Here is a 20,194-nt window from a genome sequence, read left to right as displayed (position 1 = left end):
CTAAAGGTGTTGTAAAATTGATCCATCCATTTTTAATCGAATTGTTTATAGCCTACATTTATGACTGAAATCTGAACACGTACTTACAGGCCCTTTACTGCTGTAGGACGCATGAGCTCATGCTGTGTCCCGTTCTCCTTTGATAGTCAATGATGTCTCGAGAACTCTGTCTACTTGTCATTGTACAACAGTACAGAACAGTAAAGTATAGTACTGTGCTTTAACTGTGGATGTCTTAAGACTGGCTTTACCTACGGAGTTGGATCCTAAAAAGTGACATTACAAACTAATTATTAACGACTGTCTTCAAAATAAATCTACCTGCATAACTTATTATAATGTTGTTAATGAAGGATTGGGAAGCAAGCACAAACTTTGTACAAACATAGAACAAATATTTATTATTTATTATAAAAATGTGCAAAGCAACATATTGAGCAAGAGAGCAATACAATTAGTAACAACGATCACTTAATATTACATGTACAAACAATTAAGCAATTGTTTGATATTATAACACAAGACCAATCAGAGTTAATCTTTAGGCTGTAAAACAAAACAAAAAATTATTGTCACAAACTTGATCTGGGAAAGGGTTAGTGTCAGGGTCATAAAAGTTGTGTTTTTCAAACAACGTGATATAAAATCACGACAAATGTAGGACCTAGCTAATATCCTACCAATGTAATACCCTGCTTGTTGCCCTCATCCCTAACACTAACCCAACCCCCTAACCCCCAAAACAGTAGTTGATTTGAAAAGTAACCCTGGAAATGTCAGTCTTGGGTTGGAGGTTTCAGTTTAGTCCACAGTTTGACCCAGAAGGCCTCTTGCTGACCTGGTTCCTGGGGCCAGTCTAGATAGGTCCTAGTCTTTACCAGCCGTGCCAGCCTGTGATGGACGGACAGCCGGCGAGGGGAGATCTTCTCCAGGAAGACCAGGATGAGCACGTCCCTGTGCTCGGCCTGCAGACGGCAGGTGGCCAGCCTCATCTCCAGGGAGCACCAGTTGCTGTGGAGGTAGTGGCGGCTGACCAGGCAGAGGGTGTGACGGCTCCGGTAGAGGCTCTCAGTGATGTTCTCCACGATGTCCTTCCCCAGCTGGAAGTCCCTGCTGTGCAGACAGAGGCGCAGGAAAGGAGGTCCTCTCTGCTCCAGGTTGGGCAGCAGCTCCTCCACCACCCAGCGCTCGTCCTTTCCGCTGTAGGACACGAACGCGTCATAGTGGTAGCGCCGTCTGCTGTTGGAGCGCATGGCCTCAGACAGCCAGCCCAGGGTGATGTGGTAGAAGGGGAGGAGGTAGTGACCAGCCAGGTTGTGAAGCAGCACCGCCAGCATGAACAACAGGACCCCGAGGCAGGTGGCAAGAAACAGTACAAAGCCAGGATCTGCACTGCAGTTGGCCTCTGAGTACTTGAGGAAGTTCAGTCTGTCCATCCCATTGTCTGACAAGCATTTAAGACTGTTTACATCCAATTCTTCTCCCTCTAAGGGATTTATCATCACTTCGACCTGTTTCTGATTCTTTGCCCAGGGCACAAGCCAGGCATTGTCACAACTGCAGAATGTCTCAAATTCCTCAAACGTTATGTATTTTAGACTAACAAGAGGTTCTGTTAAGCTGTAGATCACATTATAGATGTTTCTTATATGCACAACGAATGTTCTTAAAGATCTAAGGTCTTTCGTTAAACTACCCTCTAAGATATTTAACCTACATGCCAAAAGTTGCAGTTCCTCCAATTTGGTCAGATTGTGAAAAATAGCATCAGCGGAGGTCTGATTTGAAAGATCCACCTCTATCAAAATCAGCTTCCTCAAGTGAACCATCTGATTCAATGGTGTCAAATCTATACTTTTCGCTGAGAGCTTGGACTTAAACTCAAATGTCTCCAAAGACTGGAAGAACCTTCCTATGAATTCTGATCCACAAAGGATCTGCTCTGTGTCAGCTTTCAGATGGACCACAGACTCAAAGAATGGCCCATTACAGTCCTCAAATGTTACAGTGTGACCCTTCAGTTGGAGACTCAGGTTCTGATTGGAGGAAACAGAAGCCCCAATCGCCAGCTGCATTGGCCTCATACCTGAACTAATGTACAGCTGAGTCAGCTGACTAAGGCTGCTGCGGAAGATTTCTGACAGATTCAGCATGATCATCGTCTGTGATGGAGGGAGGCGTAGGTCTCCAAGAAACACTTGGCTCAGACTGCCAAGATGTGAAAATGACCCTGCCTCGATGTGGACAAGTGGGTTCTCAGTCACATCTAATAGTGTCAACTTTTCTAAACCCAAAAATGTGTTCATTTTTATATCTGTTAATTTGTTGTTTTTCATATACAAGAACTCTAATTTCTTCAACCCAAAGAAAGCTGAATCTTCAATGTATGAAATCGTATTATATGATAGATCCAAATACTGGAGGCGCCTTAAACAGCTAAATTGTTTTGCAACCAACTTTTCCAAAAAGATTACCAATACAAGGTTTGTCAATCTCAATATAGTCTTTGTGTGGAAGGAACAGAGATCCCCCATATCAAGTCTTTTCCCTTGCAATCTCAACCATTTGAGATTTATCAGACCAGTAATTACATTTAATTTGAAAGTAAGTGGTATAGGGTGTTCTGTACCCCAGCTTTGGACAAGCATGCCCTCTAGTCCTATACAAGAACTGACACTGGTGGATGCAAACCTGTAATTATAACCTAACCACAAAAAAATCTTCTTTACAGACATTTTAAAAATAACATCACAAATCAATTTGAAATCAATTTCCTCGCTGTTGTTAAAAGCAATTACCTCTATGGTGTTGATTTGCTTCAGGCCTGACAAGGGAATGCGAACCAGGGTATCTTGACTGTATTTTCCTTCAAACGATGAAAAGTTTTGTAGCCATGTTAGTGCACCCTCTTCTAAAACCTTAATATGACCAACCTGTAAACTTAACGTCTTTAAGTTGGGTGGTAAAACAGGTGGTATGCTGCTGTTACCAATCAGGACAGAGCAGTTCACAGGTTGTATTTCTTCAACTTCGTATGCTGTGATGAACAGCTCTTGCAGTGATTGTATATTCATTATTCTGCACACTATTTCTGACAACTCATGAACACAACATTCGTGTATGGATAAAGTCTGCAAATGAAACATTAGATTGAAAATATCTGGTGCCATTACAGATAATTTATATTGATTTATGTATATTGTTGTTAGGTTTACTAGGTCACTGAATGAATGTGCATCAAAGTTACCATGACAGCACTCTCGTGCTTCACCATACTGATATCCCTCCAATATGAGATACTGCAGACTTGGGAGACCCTGAACACCACCCGTTGGTAGAATTTGAGTAAAGCAGCCACGTATCTCCAAATACTTCAGATCCTGAAACTGTGAGAAAACCCCCATGTGGAGAGAACCATTGCTCCTTGTTGTCACGAAGATGCAGATGTTATTCAGACCAGGAGGGAGTCCAGTTAAATCTTCCTCAATGGAGTTGACATTTGTACAATCAGCCGTGTATCCAGATTGTCCTGAACATGACTTGAACGTCATCTTTCTGTCTTCAATGTCATGAATGTAACATTTTGCATGCATCCATGTAAAAACTGGCAGAATCCAAACACACAGCATCCAAAGATGGTAAAATGCAAAAGTCATCTTTTCTGGGAACATACTCAATAAAAAATAATTCATAAAATTCAAGATGTGAAATGACGTCTTCATCCAATGTTGGTCTTGTAAGATGTCAATCTTAACTGATTTTCTGCAGTCTGCTTCTTTATGTCACGCTATGTTGTTTTGAGACCACTTTGAAGTGAAGAGTAGTTCAAACTGATCAGTGATAGAATGTGTTTGTAAATGTTGTTTTAAAGCAACACGAGAGGAACCAGAGATGGTTATCTAATATCGTAATAAGAACATGCTGTTTTTGTCTTCGAAACTCTCAGTTCTCTTCCCAAATGCTAATCTGGTATTTCGACCATGCCTAATATAAAATTAGTTTAAAGAGAAAATATAGGTTTCACTGTTACGTTGTAATTATTTTTTTAGCCCTTGCCTATGCTGTTTTACACAAGTTATGACAGATGATGATGAATGTCATGTAATTACATATAATTTCATAGCTAATAAAATACTATTCATTACATTTTAAGTGTAGTAGCAATACATATCAGTTATCTAATGTCAGCTAGCTAAAATGCTGAAGTGGACTTTAAGAACTAGATTTGACTTAATGTTTTTATATAGTTATTGTAAGATCCATTCATGTCTTTCTGCATGTGGTTATACCTATGGTAACTGTATCAAGAAGAGGAGAATTTTGTGGACTGTTTTTAAATACAGATATTGTAAGAGCCATCCATGAAACGATGTAACTTGTAATTTAGTTGAATGCTTTTCCCATTTACAAAAGATAAAATGATTTTGCCCTTGGGACTTACTGTTACCAAGAAGTATATGTGCTCTTCCATTGGAATACAATACAACAGTTTGATAAAAAGAAAACATATTTTATTGAGGAAGTAGCTAATACACATATAAATATAAAAATATCATGGTACAATTTCTAAGAATTACATTCAGATCATTTCTAGGCTTAGCAGGAATATTTTAACATTTAGAAAGGATACAAAATATGCTCCAGAGTATACACTTAAAATACAATAAACCACAATTTAAATTATAATTGAATTATAATTATAATATCTTAAAACATATGAATGAATTTGTACTTTCGGTACTCATGAAGCCTTATATTAACTGGACTATAGTAGGAACCCTGAATAAAACAATATACTGCAATTTAAATAGAATGTTATATATATTTTTGGAGCCCAATGCTAATAAATTACGTTAAATATGTACAGTTTATTCCTCTTGTTGTTCAGAAACTGAACTGAAAAGTAAGTCTCTGTCTTTGGTAGAGCAAAGATGATGTTGTCTTCAAGGAAGATACTTAGGCCCAAAGCACGACCAAACTCAACACTTCAGCATCGCAACCCTAACCCTATCCTGTTGAGATATTTATATATATATATATATATATATATATATATATATATATATATACATATATTTATATAAAGTCTTAAGATGGCCCCTATGGAACACATCCCTTCTAAACGAGGTACCGCTTCACGGAAATAGATGAGACTGGGAGTCAGATGGCTGAGCGGTTAGGGAATCGGGCAATTGATCAGAAGGTTGCCGGTTCGATTCCTGGCTGTGCAAAATGACGTTGTGTCTTTGCGCAAGGCACTTCACCCTACTTGCTCCGGGAAATGTCCCTGTACTTACTATAAGTCACTCTGGATAAGAGCTTCTGCTAAATTAATACATCTAAATCTAAAATAAAAAAAGTGGCGTGACGGTGGTACCTGTCATGCACACCTCCCGCCAGTAGAGGGCGTCAATGTGTTGCTGTCGTCAGTGTTAATCGCTGTGTGTCTCAGGAGCTTGAAGTGGGCTGGCATGGCGTTACCAGTGCGTCCGTGTGTAACGGATATAAACAATTATTTGTTTTTCACTTAAAGTCACTGCTTGACTGTTTCCTGGCGTTGCCAGTGAGCCGGGGTCTGCAGCTGCTCACAGGGGGGTGACCTTCCCTTTGACCCCCGTGTTTGCATTCTCGTCACACTCGAAGGCGTCGTTGTCCAGCTCGTACTCCTTCTTCTCTCCAGAGGAGGGGGCCTCTGCGTCCCCCTCCCCGCTCGCCCGGGACGAGCCGCAGTTTCTCTTGTACGTCTGGTAGCCTGGGGGCAGTGAGGAACGACATCAAACATCAGCCAAAACTCAGCCTGAAGCCAACCCACGTTACAACCCACGTTACAACCCATGTTACAACCCACGTTACAACCGCCAGGGCAGGGGCGCCCTTGTGTGCTATACAGACTGAGGCACACACGCAGTGGCCCGGGTTTGATTCCGGTTCGGGTCGTTTCTGTATGGGTTTTTTTCTCTCTCTCCCATACATTTCCTGTCTGTCTCTAACTGTCTCTGTCCATTAAAGCCATAGATAACGTCAAAAACATATCTTAAAAATAAATAATAAGTTAAACTGATAGGGAAACATAGACAAAATCTGCAAACTAGCTCTCGTAGATTGAGTAATATGGACAGGTAGATATCATTACCACACTTGCTAAGACAATCCTTAATGATCTAAATTGTACAAAAGCGGTAACCCTAACCCTGACTTTTAAATATCTATAGACAAGACAGCACTCTGGCAACAGGTCCTTTACCTCCCACGGCTAGGAGAGCTACCACCAGCTGGAAGATGCTGTAGATGAGAGGGAAGGCAAACATGACCTCCAGCTCGGAAGGAGAGAAGGACAGCTGGACGATGGTGCTGCACAGCTGGGAGTTCTGGAAGCCCGTCTCCAGGGCGATGGTGCGACACCTGAACACGCGAGAGAAACAAGAGATCTGTCCACAGTTCCACCCGTCACAGATGACTGTTTATGCTGTATGGTTGTATGGGGTCTGTTCTTTCCATTTGAACGTGGGGAGCACGAGCTAAGATCGAATACTAGTGATTGGAAGGTGCAGTTTATTTCCCTGCTCTAGACACACATAATTATTGGATAAAAATAGTAAACATCTAAATGTAAAGGACCTATTTTAACCCGTTTTTCGTTGTGTAGTAAAAAAAACACAAAAAAACAGACATAACACTGACATACCTGTGCCAGGGCTGCCCCACAAAGCGTGCCAGCAGAAAGCCCAGGCCGAATCCCACCAGAGGGTAGATGGCCCCGATGATCCAGAGCGAGGGAGAGATGGTCCAGGAGGACTGGTACAGCACACCTCCCACCACCGCGATGATGATGATGAGCAGGAAGCCCATGATGGAGCCCACCTGCAGACACACAAGTGGGCGTCATCCAACCACATAAACCTCCACTGCCCCTCTACCACCTCCACTGCCCCTCTATCACCTCCACTGCCCCTCAACCACCTCCACTGCCCCTCTACCACCTCCACTGCCCCACAACCACCTCCACTGCCCCACAACCACCTCCACTGCCCCACAACCACCTCCACTGCCCCGCTACCACCTCCACTGCCCCGCTACCACCTCCACTGCCCCTCTACCACCTCCACTGCCCCACAACCACCTCCACTGCCCCTCAACCACCTCCACTGCCCCTCAACCACCTCCACTGCCCCTCAACCACCTCCACTGCCCCGCTACCACCACCACTGCCCCTCTACCACCACCACTGCCCCGCTACCACCTCCACTGCCCCTCTACCACCTCCACTGCCCCTCTACCACCTCCACTGCCCCTCTACCACCTCCACTGCCCCTCAACCACCTCCACTGCCCCTCAACCACCTCCACTGCCCCTCAACCACCTCCACTGCCCCTCAACCACCTCCACTGCCCCTCAACCACCTCCACTGCCCCTCTACCACCTCCACTGCCCCTCTACCACCTCCACTGCCCCTCTACCACCTCCACTGCCCCTCTACCACCTCCACTGCCCCTCAACCACCTCCACTGCCCCTCTACCACCTCCACTGCCCCTCTACCACCTCCACTGCCCCTCTACCACCTCCACTGCCCCTCTACCACCTCCACTGCCCCTCAACCACCTCCACTGCCCCTCTACCACCTCCACTGCCCCTCAACCACCTCCACTGCCCCTCAACCACCTCCACTGCCCCTCTACCACCTCCACTGCCCCTCTACCACCTCCACTGCCCCTCTACCACCTCCACTGCCCCTCAACCACCTCCACTGCCCCTCTACCACCTCCACTGCCCCTCTACCACCTCCACTGCCCCTCTACCACCTCCACTGCCCCTCTACCACCTCCACTGCCCCTCAACCACCTCCACTGCCCCTCTACCACCTCCACTGCCCCTCTACCACCTCCACTGCCCCTCTACCACCTCCACTGCCCCTCTACCACCTCCACTGCCCCTCAACCACCTCCACTGCCCCTCTACCACCTGTGCTACCCATCTCTGCTACCAACTCCACGGCCCTACTGGCTCCTAAAAGGCCTGGCTAATCTTTACAACAGGCTGTTAAACCAGGGTGTTTGACACAGGAGGGAGTGGGCCCATTCTCACCTTGAGAATCTTCTTTGCAACTTTGGGCCACTTGCTTTTGACCAGGATTCCCAGGCCCACAGGGATGAGAAGGGACACTAGAGTGATGCCTGCAGGAAACGAGACACAGTCATCGAACTGGACAACTCATTTGCAGTGTGGACCAGCATTCAACTAATTCCTTTGTTAATTTACTGTCACGTAAACTGGTCACACAGACACAATTACATTCTTTATTAATTAAATGAAGTCATGATTAGGACTGATGGTCGGTGAATGCCATTTCATACTGGAGCTCTTATTTTGGTTTGACGTCATGGTACATGTGTACATATTGGACATAATCATCCACTTCATGTACAGTACATCTGTCCAATATTATTCTTTTGCACTTTTATACACTTGTCTAATATGTATACAGACCAAATTTTTTGTACTATTTTAGCTTAACTATTAACTTTATTTGCACTGTCTGTGAGTCAGTACATAGAGAGCACGGTGTAAACCTGAGCCTAATTCCTTGTATGCGTACATTCTTAGCTAACAAAGCCGATTCTAAAGGCTAAAGATGTACGGAAGTCAGTACATGTTCCTATCCGGGTGGTGTTCTTACCGATGCTCTGGTACGGGATCTCGATGGTGTCTGCGGACGTCCAGACGGAGGTGTAGATGAGCAGACACAGCGGCATCATCCCCAGAGCCAGGATGGAGGAGCACGCGGTCATGCTGATGCTAACAGGGAAACACAGATGCAACGTTGGTTACGACGTTGGTTACGACGTTGGTTACGACGTTCACATGCAGGTGCACTGCTGCGGAAAGGATGAAAGGCTACGCGAAGATCACAAAATGAGTAGTGTGAGTTTGTGAATGTGTCGGTCTATTGCCTCTCTGTGATAGCGTTGTGCAGCCAGCAACACATCAGATGTTTTAGTGAATGACTTCTGTGTGTTTTGACACATCGTAAATACATTAGTCAAATTGGAATTGGTGATCATTAATGATTAGCTACTGAGGTAACTTTTGCTGATAAACTGATAGACAAAACAGATAACACAAATGACGGCTCGTCAACAGACATACAGGCGCCTTGTTCACGAAAATAGGCAAACGAATAGGCCTATTGTTTATAATTAAATAAAAGACCATGAGGTCCATACTCCAGTCTCACGTGAGGTCCATATCCCAGTCTTACCTGAGGTCCATACCCCAGTTTCACCTGAGGTCCATACCCCAGTTTCACCTGAGGTCCATATCCCAGTCTCACCTGAGGTCCATATCCCAGTCTCACCTGAGGTCCATATCCCAGTCTCACCTGAGGTCCATACCCCAGCCTCCTAGCCTCACCTGAGGTCCATACCCTAGCCTCCTAGCCTCACCTGAGGTCCATACCTCAGCCTCATAGCCTCACCTGAGGTCCATACCTCAGCCTCCTAGCCTCACCTGAGGTCCATATCCTAGCCTCAGTGAGGTCCATACCCCAGCCTCACCTGAGGTCCATACCCCAGCCTCCTAGCCTCACCTGAGGTCCATATCCTAGCCTCAGTGAGGTCCATACCCCAGCCTCACCTGAGGTCCATACCCCAGCCTCACCTGAGGTCCATACCCCAGCCTCCCAGCCTCACCTGAGGTCCATGTCCCCATCCAGCCAATACGCGATGATGTTGGAGCTGGAGCCTCCAGGACAGCAGCCCATGATGATGATGACAACGGCCTGCACAGGCAGCACGTCGAAGGCCAGCGACAGGGCGAAGGCTGCGAAGGGCATGATGCCAAACTGGCAGAGGAAGCCGATGAAGATGCCCCAGGGGCGTCTGATGTGGCCCCAGAGCTTGGATGCCTCCACGGTGCAGCCCATGGCGAACATGACCATGGCCAGCATGACCGTCAGCACGGTGCTGAGAACCACGCTCAGGATCTGGTTGAAGTTGTCGGGCGGTACCAGGCAGGACTCTCCGGAGCAGACGGTGGCGTTGGGGTGGCAGGCGCCACCGGGAGACAGAGTCGTCATGGGCAAGGCCATAGTGGACGGAGGGAAGGTGTTGGGAGGGCAGGAGATGAGCGGAGAATTCCTGAGGCGTTTGGAGTCGTGATCCTGGGGGAGTAGGAGAGCAAACTGCAGGACTCCTGATAGCCTCTCTGTTGGTTCTTCCTCTGGACCTACAGTGACAAGGGCAACACTGAGAACGAAAGCTTGCAGTGCTCGTCTTTAATACTCACCCGCCAATAATTAAAATCGAGGGACGGGGAAAAAAATCTGCGAAAATTAAAAATTAACAGGAAAAACTGAAGTTTGTTATTTTATGAGGTCAGTGTCCAAATGCAAGCACATATAAAGATGAATGTCATTGTTTCAGCTTCGGGTACAATAAATGTGATTGCACCATCTTCTTTTTTTATCAGTCATTGGCCCTTAAAATGTTTATAGTCTTCTTCCAGGCATGGCAATGTAACCCTCAGGTCGGTTGCACCACCATAGAGGGGATGCCTACTGTGCATGTGAGCATTCTGGACGTCACTGCCAACGGAACAGTGACATTAAAGGACTGTGAACTGTAAAGGGGAAAAAACACCTCTCTGTCGGAACGATCTTGAATTAAGCAAGCTCTACGCCTGTCGCTAAGAAATATGTAACATTTTAAAAGCCCTGCGACAGAGGGCAGGAGGAAGAGGTTCGCCACGTGGAAGTTGGTCAAAGGCTGAATTAAAACGTTTTTGTTACAGACTAGCTACATTAGAACCTTATTACAAAAGCAGTGCGATGATAGGATAGTTATATAAAACAGTGTGCGGTTACACATATTTTAAATGCCATTTTACGCAATAGGTGACATATAGGAAAATGAAGATCAAAAACGGGTGAATAATATGTCTATTAGCTAAACTGACTAGATTCTTGATTTGATATGCCATGAAGCAGTTTCATAGGTAGAAGTGTGATTGCTACTGAGGCTCTGTGTTAACACTGAAGTGAATATCAACATGTTACTGCACGTCTAAGGTGCCCCTATAGGTCCTGTTCTCATCCCAGGGCTTAGTTATTCATTAGGAGAGAGTGAAGAGAATGGTTAACAACCATCCATAGTCAAGGACCCACCGACAACAGTTAGAGCACAACCAAAGCACTGTTCTTTAGATTTTTATTTCAAAACAAAAACCCAAACAATCTCTGTCTGTGCACAGGAAGTGCACATCTATAAATATAAAAAAAACCTTTGAACAGATTTTAGGGTCAGTAGTCAGTTTCCCCATCAAGTACATATATGTAACATATACATTCAATGTACTGTGTATATATATATATACTGTATATGTGAGGATATATAATGACAGGAGACCTGCTTGCATGATATCAACACTGAATCCTTCAACTTGATCCGAATGATACTTGATACACAGCATCACAGCCTTGACACAGCATCACAGCCTTGACACAGCATCACAGCCTGGACACAGCATCACAGCCTGGACACAGCATCACAGCCTTGACACAGCACCACAGCCTTGACACAGCATCACAGCCTGGACACAGCATCACAGCCTGGACACAGCATCACAGCCTTGACACAGCATCACAGCCTGGACACAGCATCACAGCCTTGACACAGCACCACAGCCTTGACACAGCATCACAGCCTGGACACAGCATCACAGCCTGGACACAGCACCACAGCCTTGACACAGCATCACAGCCTGGACACAGCATCACAGCCTGGACACAGCACCACAGCCTTGACACAGCATCACAGCCTGGACACAGCATCACAGCCTGGACACAGCACCACAGCCTTGACACAGCATCACAGCCTGGACACAGCATCACAGCCTTGACACAGCATCACAGCCTTGACACAGCATCACAGCCTGGACACAGCACCACAGCCTTGACACAGCATCACAGCCTTGACACAGCATCACAGCCTTGACACAGCATCACAGCCTTGACACAGTATCACAGCCTTGACACAGCACCACAGCCTGGACACAGCACCACAGCCTTGACACAGCACCACAGCCTTGACACAGCATCACAGCCTGGACACAGCATCACAGCCTGGACACAGCATCACAGCCTTGACACAGCATCACAGCCTGGACACAGCATCACAGCCTTGACACAGCACCACAGCCTTGACACAGCATCACAGCCTGGACACAGCATCACAGCCTGGACACAGCACCACAGCCTTGACACAGCATCACAGCCTGGACACAGCATCACAGCCTGGACACAGCACCACAGCCTTGACACAGCATCACAGCCTGGACACAGCATCACAGCCTGGACACAGCACCACAGCCTTGACACAGCATCACAGCCTGGACACAGCATCACAGCCTTGACACAGCATCACAGCCTTGACACAGCATCACAGCCTGGACACAGCACCACAGCCTTGACACAGCATCACAGCCTTGACACAGCATCACAGCCTTGACACAGCATCACAGCCTTGACACAGTATCACAGCCTTGACACAGCACCACAGCCTGGACACAGCACCACAGCCTTGACACAGCACCACAGCCTTGACACAGCATCACAGCCTGGACACAGCACCACAGCCTTGACACAATATCACAGCCTGGACACAGCATCACAGCCTGGACACAGCATCACAGCCTGGACACAGTATCACAGCCTGGACACAGCACCACAGCCTTGACACAGTATCACAGCCTGGACACAGCATCACAGCCTGGACACAGCATCACAGCCTGGACACAGCATCACAGCCTAGACACAGTTTCACAGCCTAGACACAGCATCACAGCCTGGACACAGCATCACAGCCTAGACACAGTTTCACAGCCTAGACACAGCATCACAGCCTGGACACAGCATCACAGCCTAGACACATCATCACAGCCTTGACACAGCATCACAGCCTGGACACAGCATCACAGCCTTGACACAGTATCACAGCCTTGACACAGTATCACAGCCTGGACACAGTATCACAGCCTGGACACAGCACCACAGCCTTGACACAGTATCACAGCCTGGACACAGCATCACAGCCTGGACACAGCATCACAGCCTGGACACAGCATCACAGCCTAGACACAGTTTCACAGCCTAGACACAGCATCACAGCCTGGACACAGCATCACAGCCTGGACACAGCATCACAGCCTTGACACAGCATCACAGCCTGGACACAGCATCACAGCCTGGACACAGTATCACAGCCTGGACACAATATCACAGCCTGGACACAGTATCACAGCCTAGACACAGTATCACAGCCTGGACACAGCACCACAGTAGGGTGGGTGAGTCAACAGATCTCCAGTCAGTTTCAACACTTTTCCATCAGTTGGACACACACACACACGCACACATTTTCTCTCTCTTCTGGGCAGTCATAGGTAGCTGATGAGGATGATCAATAGGCCTAGTGTCAGCTTTGTCCCATGTCCCCAAGCTGGATGTTCCCTGTGACGTGGGCGATAAAACACCTGAGCAGGTATATCCCAGAAAACTGGTTGGAGCTATTGAAGGAAGAAAGAGAGAGAGAGGGAGGAATGAAGAGAGAGAGAGAGAGAGAGAGAGAGAGAGAGAGAGAGAGAGAGAGAGAGAGAGAGAGAGAGAGAGAGAGAGAAAAAAATAGGGATGAAGAGAGAGATTAGGCGGGAATAGTCACAAAAAAGTCCAATCATCCATTCAAATGATTTAAAGTCTTGACACGGGTGACTAAGGCCTTGCCTGTACGCCACATTACATGAAAGAATGCAATGAGGTGAAGCTACATAACCAAGCACGTACGCTTTATGTATACGTGGAAAACACAGATCTAGACACTATATAAAACAGTGTGTGTGCTGCAAAAAAAGGTCCTATAAAGGGGCCGTTCAATGTACGGAGCGTGAGGGGGGTGCTTTGGCATGTGCCTGAATCGAGAGGACATCCAGAGTATGTACACAGTGGTATATGGGCTGTGAAGTAGCTGCCTGGCCCGTCTTATCATTGTGTTATCTGTGGAAGCTGTGCTTCTGACATCTATCCTTTTATGTAAGTGTAGGCAGCCTTAAACAATCCCAAGGCCAAGGCAAGGCTCTGACTCAAATTCAAATTCCACTGCAACCTCTCTCCTCTCTCCCCTCTCCCCCCCCCCCCCCCCCCCCCACACACACACACACACAAGTGGCAGGTATCTGAGAGGAGACGTGCACACCAGCCTGTAATCTTATCTTATCTGTTACCTGATAGCCATCTGATCCCATTTCAATGCTGACATAATTCACAGTTGAACCTTATTTCCAATCTGATAAGAATGTAGATTTCCAGTTTACTGTACAATATATTGTATAACCCTAGTCGAACCATATCCAACCTGGATTGAAGAACTTCCTCAAACACTAATTTAGTTGGCAGTTGTGATACATGGTTAGGTTTGGATTCCATCATTTTGTAACTTAAATGGTAATGAAGGATTTATCATTGAGAGTTTGGACGGAAACTCACTCAAGAATGGACAATATTGAAACTGACACTGTCTGTATCTGTGTGTGTGTGTCTGTCTTTGTGTGTGTGTGTCTGTATCTGTGTGTGTCTGTCTTTGTGTGTGTTTGTGTGTCTGTATCTGTGTGTGTGTCTGTCTTTGTGTGTGTGTGTGTGTGTGTGTCTGTATCCTGCTCTCACCTGACCAGGAAGGGTTGGGGGAAGCACCCTGTGGTCTGAGTCCTGATGACGTCCTGCAGGTGCAGCAGGTGGCTGAGCAGCTGGCCCCGCCCACTCTTATCGATCTTAGTCACCACAATCTGGAAACAAACCATGTTCGCACAACAACAAACAGATCAACACTACAAAACGATGGATAGAATATTGAACATATTGACAGATCATACGATCGGCTCACAGCTGTTCACACCAGACAAGCATTTCTCCGCGCCGGTCACCAAGCCTTTCAGCTACTCTGAGCTTTCCTTTAAGCTGACATGGTACATAAACATGGCATTGGCTATATCCCAGGATCGATCCTTATCTACGTTGTCCTTGTCAAATTGGTGCTGGAGGTCATACAACTCCCTGTGCTTTTCAACTTCGAGAATTAATTTGATGTCGTCCATCTCCTTGAATATCTTGCTGATTTTAGAAATCGACTTGGGGGTTCTCTCTCGGTAGGCCACATCAGCACGTGTGTGTGTTGTGTGACAACTTGTTTCTCTCAAACAAACAAAACAACTACGGGAATGTTAGCTCAACAGATTAATCAGTTTATTTTCATTCGTTTTCATCAGGGTACCCACATGGAACGGCTTGTTACCAACATTGTGTAGTTAGGTTTAATATAGGGTGAATATTGGTAAAGTACGTAGGCCTCCAAAGTAATATAAAAATATATATAATAAAGTCTACAACTTTACAGATGTTTACCATAGTCTACAATTAATGTAGTAAAATCTTAATAACATGTTTGTTTTTTCAAATATATTAAATAATATGGTGTATTTTATCATCCTTCAGCCGATTTCGCAAGCGTCTCGCGATTTTTTTTGTCCAGCTGACGAAACGATCGCTGCAGATCGCAGGCAATCGCGGCGCTTCGCAGTCATTGTGGCTGGTCCCATTTGATAACATGGGCGCCGAAAAAAAAGGCGGTACTTCCAGGTGCTTCGCAGCAGGTCGCAGCCAATCGCAGGCAGTGTGTCCCAGGCGTTAGAGACTAAAACAGCTTAAGCCTTCCATCTAGTGGTCAGCTAAGAAAACTACAGGTAGAGCGAGGACTTAACAATGTGGGGCCATTGAAGGAAATGCACTTCAAACTAATTTAGGTTACTGACTCGTGCCAAAGAAAAATCTGTGGTCTAAAGCCAAGAGACTGTGCTAGTCCTCCATTAAGAGGCTGTAGTCCATTTAACCTCCCGAACACTTTAATTTCCAGTCTCTACATTTGACCATTCTTCACCCATCCATTCATTTGCCTGCACTTCTCCCTGTTCAGCAGCACATGGTCTTAATTCAAGTCCCCAGCCTTCTCACAATCTTAGTTATGGTCAAAGTGCTTAATAACCTCAAATCATAAATAATTCATTCTAGAATGCATTAAGTGTAGACAGCTTCTCAGTAATGACTTCATGCGCTGGCGTTTCAGCGGGCGGGCAGTTTTAAATAGCTGAGAGGGACAAGAGGGTTGGTTCAGCGATCATTCGTTTCCGAACAGCGTGATGGAGCCACGATTTAAAGACATAATCAGCACTTACTTCAAATCGGTTGAAGAGCTCGTAAAAGGGGCTTTACAAAGAAATGTCATGTCTCTGAATTCTCATTCATGCTTATACATGATATAAATAGGGGACAAATAAAATACCTAAATATTAGACAAGTTAATGTCTCATGACACAAACACCTGTCTGGAGTAGCCCAAAGGTCAAACACAAGACCACCCATGTTTGCGTAAACATCCCTTGGAGCCTGGACCTGGTGTGTGGACCTGGTGTGTGGACCTGGTGTGTGGACTGGGTGTGGACCTGGTATGTGGGCGGGGCTTGTGGACCTGGTGTGTGGGCGGGGTGTGGACCTGGTGTGTGGGCGGGGCGTGTGGACCTGGTGTGTGGACTGGGTGTGGACCTGGTGTGTGGACCTGGTGTGTGGGCGGGGCGTGTGGACCTGGTGTGTGGACCTGGTGTGTGGACTGGGTGTGGACCTGGTGTGTGGGCCTGGTGTGTGGGCGGGGCGTGTGGACCTGGTGTGTGGGCGGGGCGTGTGGACCTGGTGTGTGGACTGGGTGTGGACCTGGTGTGTGGGCCTGGTGTGTGGGCCTGGTGTGTGGGCCTGGTGTGTGGGCCTGGTGTGTGGACCTGGTGTGTGGGCCTGGTGTGTGGACCTGGCGTGTGGACCTGGTGTGTGGACCTGGGGTGTGGACCGGGGCGTGTGGACCGGGGCGTATGGGCTCTTCTCTCACCGCGTAAGGTCGTCTGAACTCCTCGCACATCTCCAGGGCGATCATGTCCGCCTTCAGAAGACCGACGCAACCGTCCACCAACAGGAAGGTTCTCACTAAACTGACAAAAGAAGGAGTTTGACTCACCTCTATTCAACCACAGGAATGGAAACATATACTCAAAACCTATACAAGGCTTTTTTTTAAATATAAGAATCACACACATAACTAACCCTAACCCACATGACAGTACAACCTTCTAATAAACACACAGTTAACAGACTGAGTCTTGATGTGCTCCTACTTTCTGCGGGTCTCCAGATATGGCTCCACCATCTCCACAAAGTCTTTGGGGGCCTTGTGTCCGTAACCCGGCATGTCTACCATGGTGAACGCCTTCCCCACTTTGAAGAAGTTCATCTTCTTCGTGTGCCCCTAGGGGATGACAAGCGGATAAAGACTAACAGCCCAGATACTAGATACACAGTGAGGGTTTTACCTGATGTGCAACTAACTCATTACTGATGAATGATAAGAATCAGAATCAGAAAGGGATTTATTCGCCATGAAAGTTTGCACAGACAAGGAATTTGCCTTGGCAGGAAGGTACATACAATAAACATATAGGAATCTTAAATTTAGATACATGGTCTAACTAACTATATGATCTAATAAGAGCTCTGACTGGTCTGACTAAGCAGAATGACTTTGACAACCGTGACTGATGATAAATCACCATCTAGCTTTTCTCTCCACCAATCCGCTCAGCCCATCATAAATTGGTTGGGATCAACACATGGTACTGCAGTGCTGTGGTGTTTATTTGGACGCGTGTCCACTCACCGGAGTTTTGGACACTCTGATCTCTACCTCAGGAGCCAGGGAGAACAGAGCTTTGAGGAGAGAAGATTTTCCCACGTTACTCCTGCCGACAAAACACACCTGGAAACACCCGGCAAAGTTACACAACGAACTGATCCGCTAGGTGAAACATAGCAGCTAAATAACTAACTACTGTCTTTCACTTTGAGGTGGGCATGATAAAAGCTGATGCTAAATGAATACAGATGTAATGCTTTTACTAAGTAGCTGGCATTTTAACGGTCCCAAGACTGAAAGTACTGCTAACGCACCGAGCAGTCATTTGCATCTTTCATACGTCTACGGCCGTCACGTCTACAGGAGTCCCACAGGGGCGGGGGGGGGGGATGGGGGCGCTACTGCAGCCATCAATCTCCCAGACACAGGACGGATGGATGAGGCCCTCTCCCCCCCCTGAGGCCTGGGATATAAATCACTCTGACAGGGGAGGGATGGAGAGGGAGAACGAGGGAGAGAAAGGGGGCTGGGGAGATGGAGGGAGGGCAAGATGGCGTGGGGGAGAGAAGGGGGTAGAGAGAGATGGAGAGAGGGCAGGATGATGTGGGGGAAAGAAGGGGGAAGAGAGATGGAGAGAGGGCAAGATGGTGTGGGGGAGACAGAGATGGAGAGAGGGCGAGATGGAGTGGGGGAGAGAGAGAAGGAGAGAGAGGATGAACAGTAACTAAAACTGCATGTCTCTGATCAACGCCCTGCCCTCTTCACCAAGCTTTCCCTCCAAGGCCTGAAGCCACATCAAGGCTACAGGGTTAGAGATATGTTCCTCTTCTTTTTTAAAGCAATGGCAGCGAATAGAAGGATTACAGTCCTTTAAATATGCATGAAGCTGAACTAAAGAAGAAGACAGAGATAGAGTATTTATTCGGACTATTCCTTGCTAGTACATTTCCTTCAGAGCCCATCCATCAACACACACTCATAGACACACACTCATAGACACACACTCCTCCCCAAACACACATAAACACTCAAACTTTCTCCCCCAGCATGAAGTCATGCAAGTGTACTCTCTCTCTCACTATCTAACTCTCTCTCACTATCTAACTCTCTCTCACTATCTAACTCTCTCTCTCTCACACTATTTAACTCTCTCTCACTATCTAACTCTCTCTCACTATCTAACTCTCTCACTATTTAACTCTCTCTCACTATCTAACTCTCTCTCTCACACACACACACACTGTCACACACGCACACACACCTCCCCCCTTTATATGTTCCCCTCACTGACCTCTGGCTGGTTGAGGGTGGGAGTGTGCTCCATCCTCACAGCTGAGGTGAGGTAATCCATCTTGTGAGAAGGAGAGGGAGAAAACAACTTCTCAGCCAGGGATAGGGCTTCCATGCTGGGCTGGAAGAGTTGAAACTGGCTCCTGTCCACAGAGCCAGCCAGGTGGGCCTCCAGGGCACTGAAGGGGAACAGAAGAGCCTGGAGCTTCTTCTGGGGCAGTAGGGAGGCCTGCTGGATGGAGGCCAGGTTGTGGAAACGACGTGGACACGGAAGTTTGTTAGGCAAGCTCCAACGTAGAGCCTTCATCTGCAGACACGCTTGAAGTCTCCAGCGGAACATAATCTCACGGTCTTCAGTTGAGACGCGTTCTCTATCTCTGAGTGAAAAAGGGGGCAATATTGTGGTACAGTGATTGCGTAGCTCTTTGGTGGGACATTTTCTAGGTGTTTCGGTACACTTTCTGATAAGCTACATTAACTTTTGGATCATTTCAAGACAGGTTGTCTGGCAGGTAGAAACAGCCTGCCATCAGCTAGCCAGCTAGACTCAAGTGTTCTAGTTTACAATGCCAGTGGAGCAGCCATTTCGTAAAACTAGCAACGTCTGCGCTTAGCTGTAATATGCCCTTTCTTTATGAAAAAACTCTGACCTTAGGCTGGAAACAATCTAAACACAGCCACACAAATTGCATGATACGATTCAAATATATACAAATTGGCTCAAATTCAAATGGTTTCCAATACATACATTAATGTGGAAAAATCCTACACGTTTCATTTAGTCGAAAGGCAGTCCATTTATGGTGAATGTTAGTTATTTGCTGCGATCTGTGGCATTTTTTATCCTGCGACCTCCATGTTGGAAATCTGGTGTACCTCTTAAGTGTGTCCGACTGAAACAACTGAAATAGCTATATGTACCGCCTACAATTATATTAATTAATTCTACATTGGAATTGAATCGGTATTAATACTCGACATATTTGATCATCTTGGCCTACTTTCAATGAAAGAAAAAACATAGAAATATTGATCTCTACATAAAAAAATAATAATTCATGCATATTTGATGTATACTTTAGACATTAAACTAAATGTAACATTCCACTATCATGTAATGTCTTGGTTATGTTTC

At 46.4% G+C, this 20,194-nt stretch overlaps 3 protein-coding genes across 3 annotated transcripts; all 3 read right to left on the bottom strand.

Moving 5' to 3' along the window:
* Nucleotides 1-481: 481 nt before the first annotated feature.
* LOC124485645 (toll-like receptor 13) lies at nt 482-3,551 on the bottom strand. The gene has a single exon (XM_047047363.1). It carries the CDS (start codon nt 3,549-3,551, stop codon nt 777-779), a length of 2,775 nt encoding a protein of 924 aa, XP_046903319.1. The 3' UTR covers nt 482-776.
* Nucleotides 3,552-5,290: 1,739 nt separating this feature from the next.
* Nucleotides 5,291-10,505, bottom strand: slc10a2 (solute carrier family 10 member 2). The gene is made up of 6 exons (XM_047047550.1): nt 9,688-10,505; nt 8,676-8,794; nt 8,084-8,172; nt 6,686-6,861; nt 6,245-6,402; nt 5,291-5,752 (listed from the first exon to the last, which is right to left on the bottom strand). Exons 1-6 carry the CDS (start codon nt 10,083-10,085, stop codon nt 5,586-5,588), a joined length of 1,107 nt encoding a protein of 368 aa, XP_046903506.1. The 5' UTR covers nt 10,086-10,505; the 3' UTR covers nt 5,291-5,585.
* A 2,613-nt stretch (nt 10,506-13,118) lies between these two features.
* Nucleotides 13,119-19,927, bottom strand: gtpbp8 (GTP binding protein 8 (putative)). Its single transcript, XM_047047551.1, has 7 exons — nt 19,808-19,927; nt 19,061-19,436; nt 17,794-17,892; nt 17,255-17,385; nt 16,972-17,071; nt 14,709-14,827; nt 13,119-13,558 (listed from the first exon to the last, which is right to left on the bottom strand). The coding sequence occupies exons 2-7, from the start codon at nt 19,397-19,399 to the stop codon at nt 13,468-13,470; spliced, it is 879 nt and encodes a 292-aa protein (XP_046903507.1). The 5' UTR covers nt 19,400-19,436; nt 19,808-19,927; the 3' UTR covers nt 13,119-13,467.
* Nucleotides 19,928-20,194: the final 267 nt, after the last annotated feature.

This window comes from Hypomesus transpacificus, chromosome 23, assembly GCF_021917145.1.
Source record: "Hypomesus transpacificus isolate Combined female chromosome 23, fHypTra1, whole genome shotgun sequence".
Classification (NCBI taxonomy): Eukaryota; Metazoa; Chordata; class Actinopteri; order Osmeriformes; family Osmeridae; genus Hypomesus; species Hypomesus transpacificus.
The sequence above is the reverse complement of the archived record's forward strand: the minus strand, read 5'-3'. Positions and strand labels throughout refer to the sequence as shown.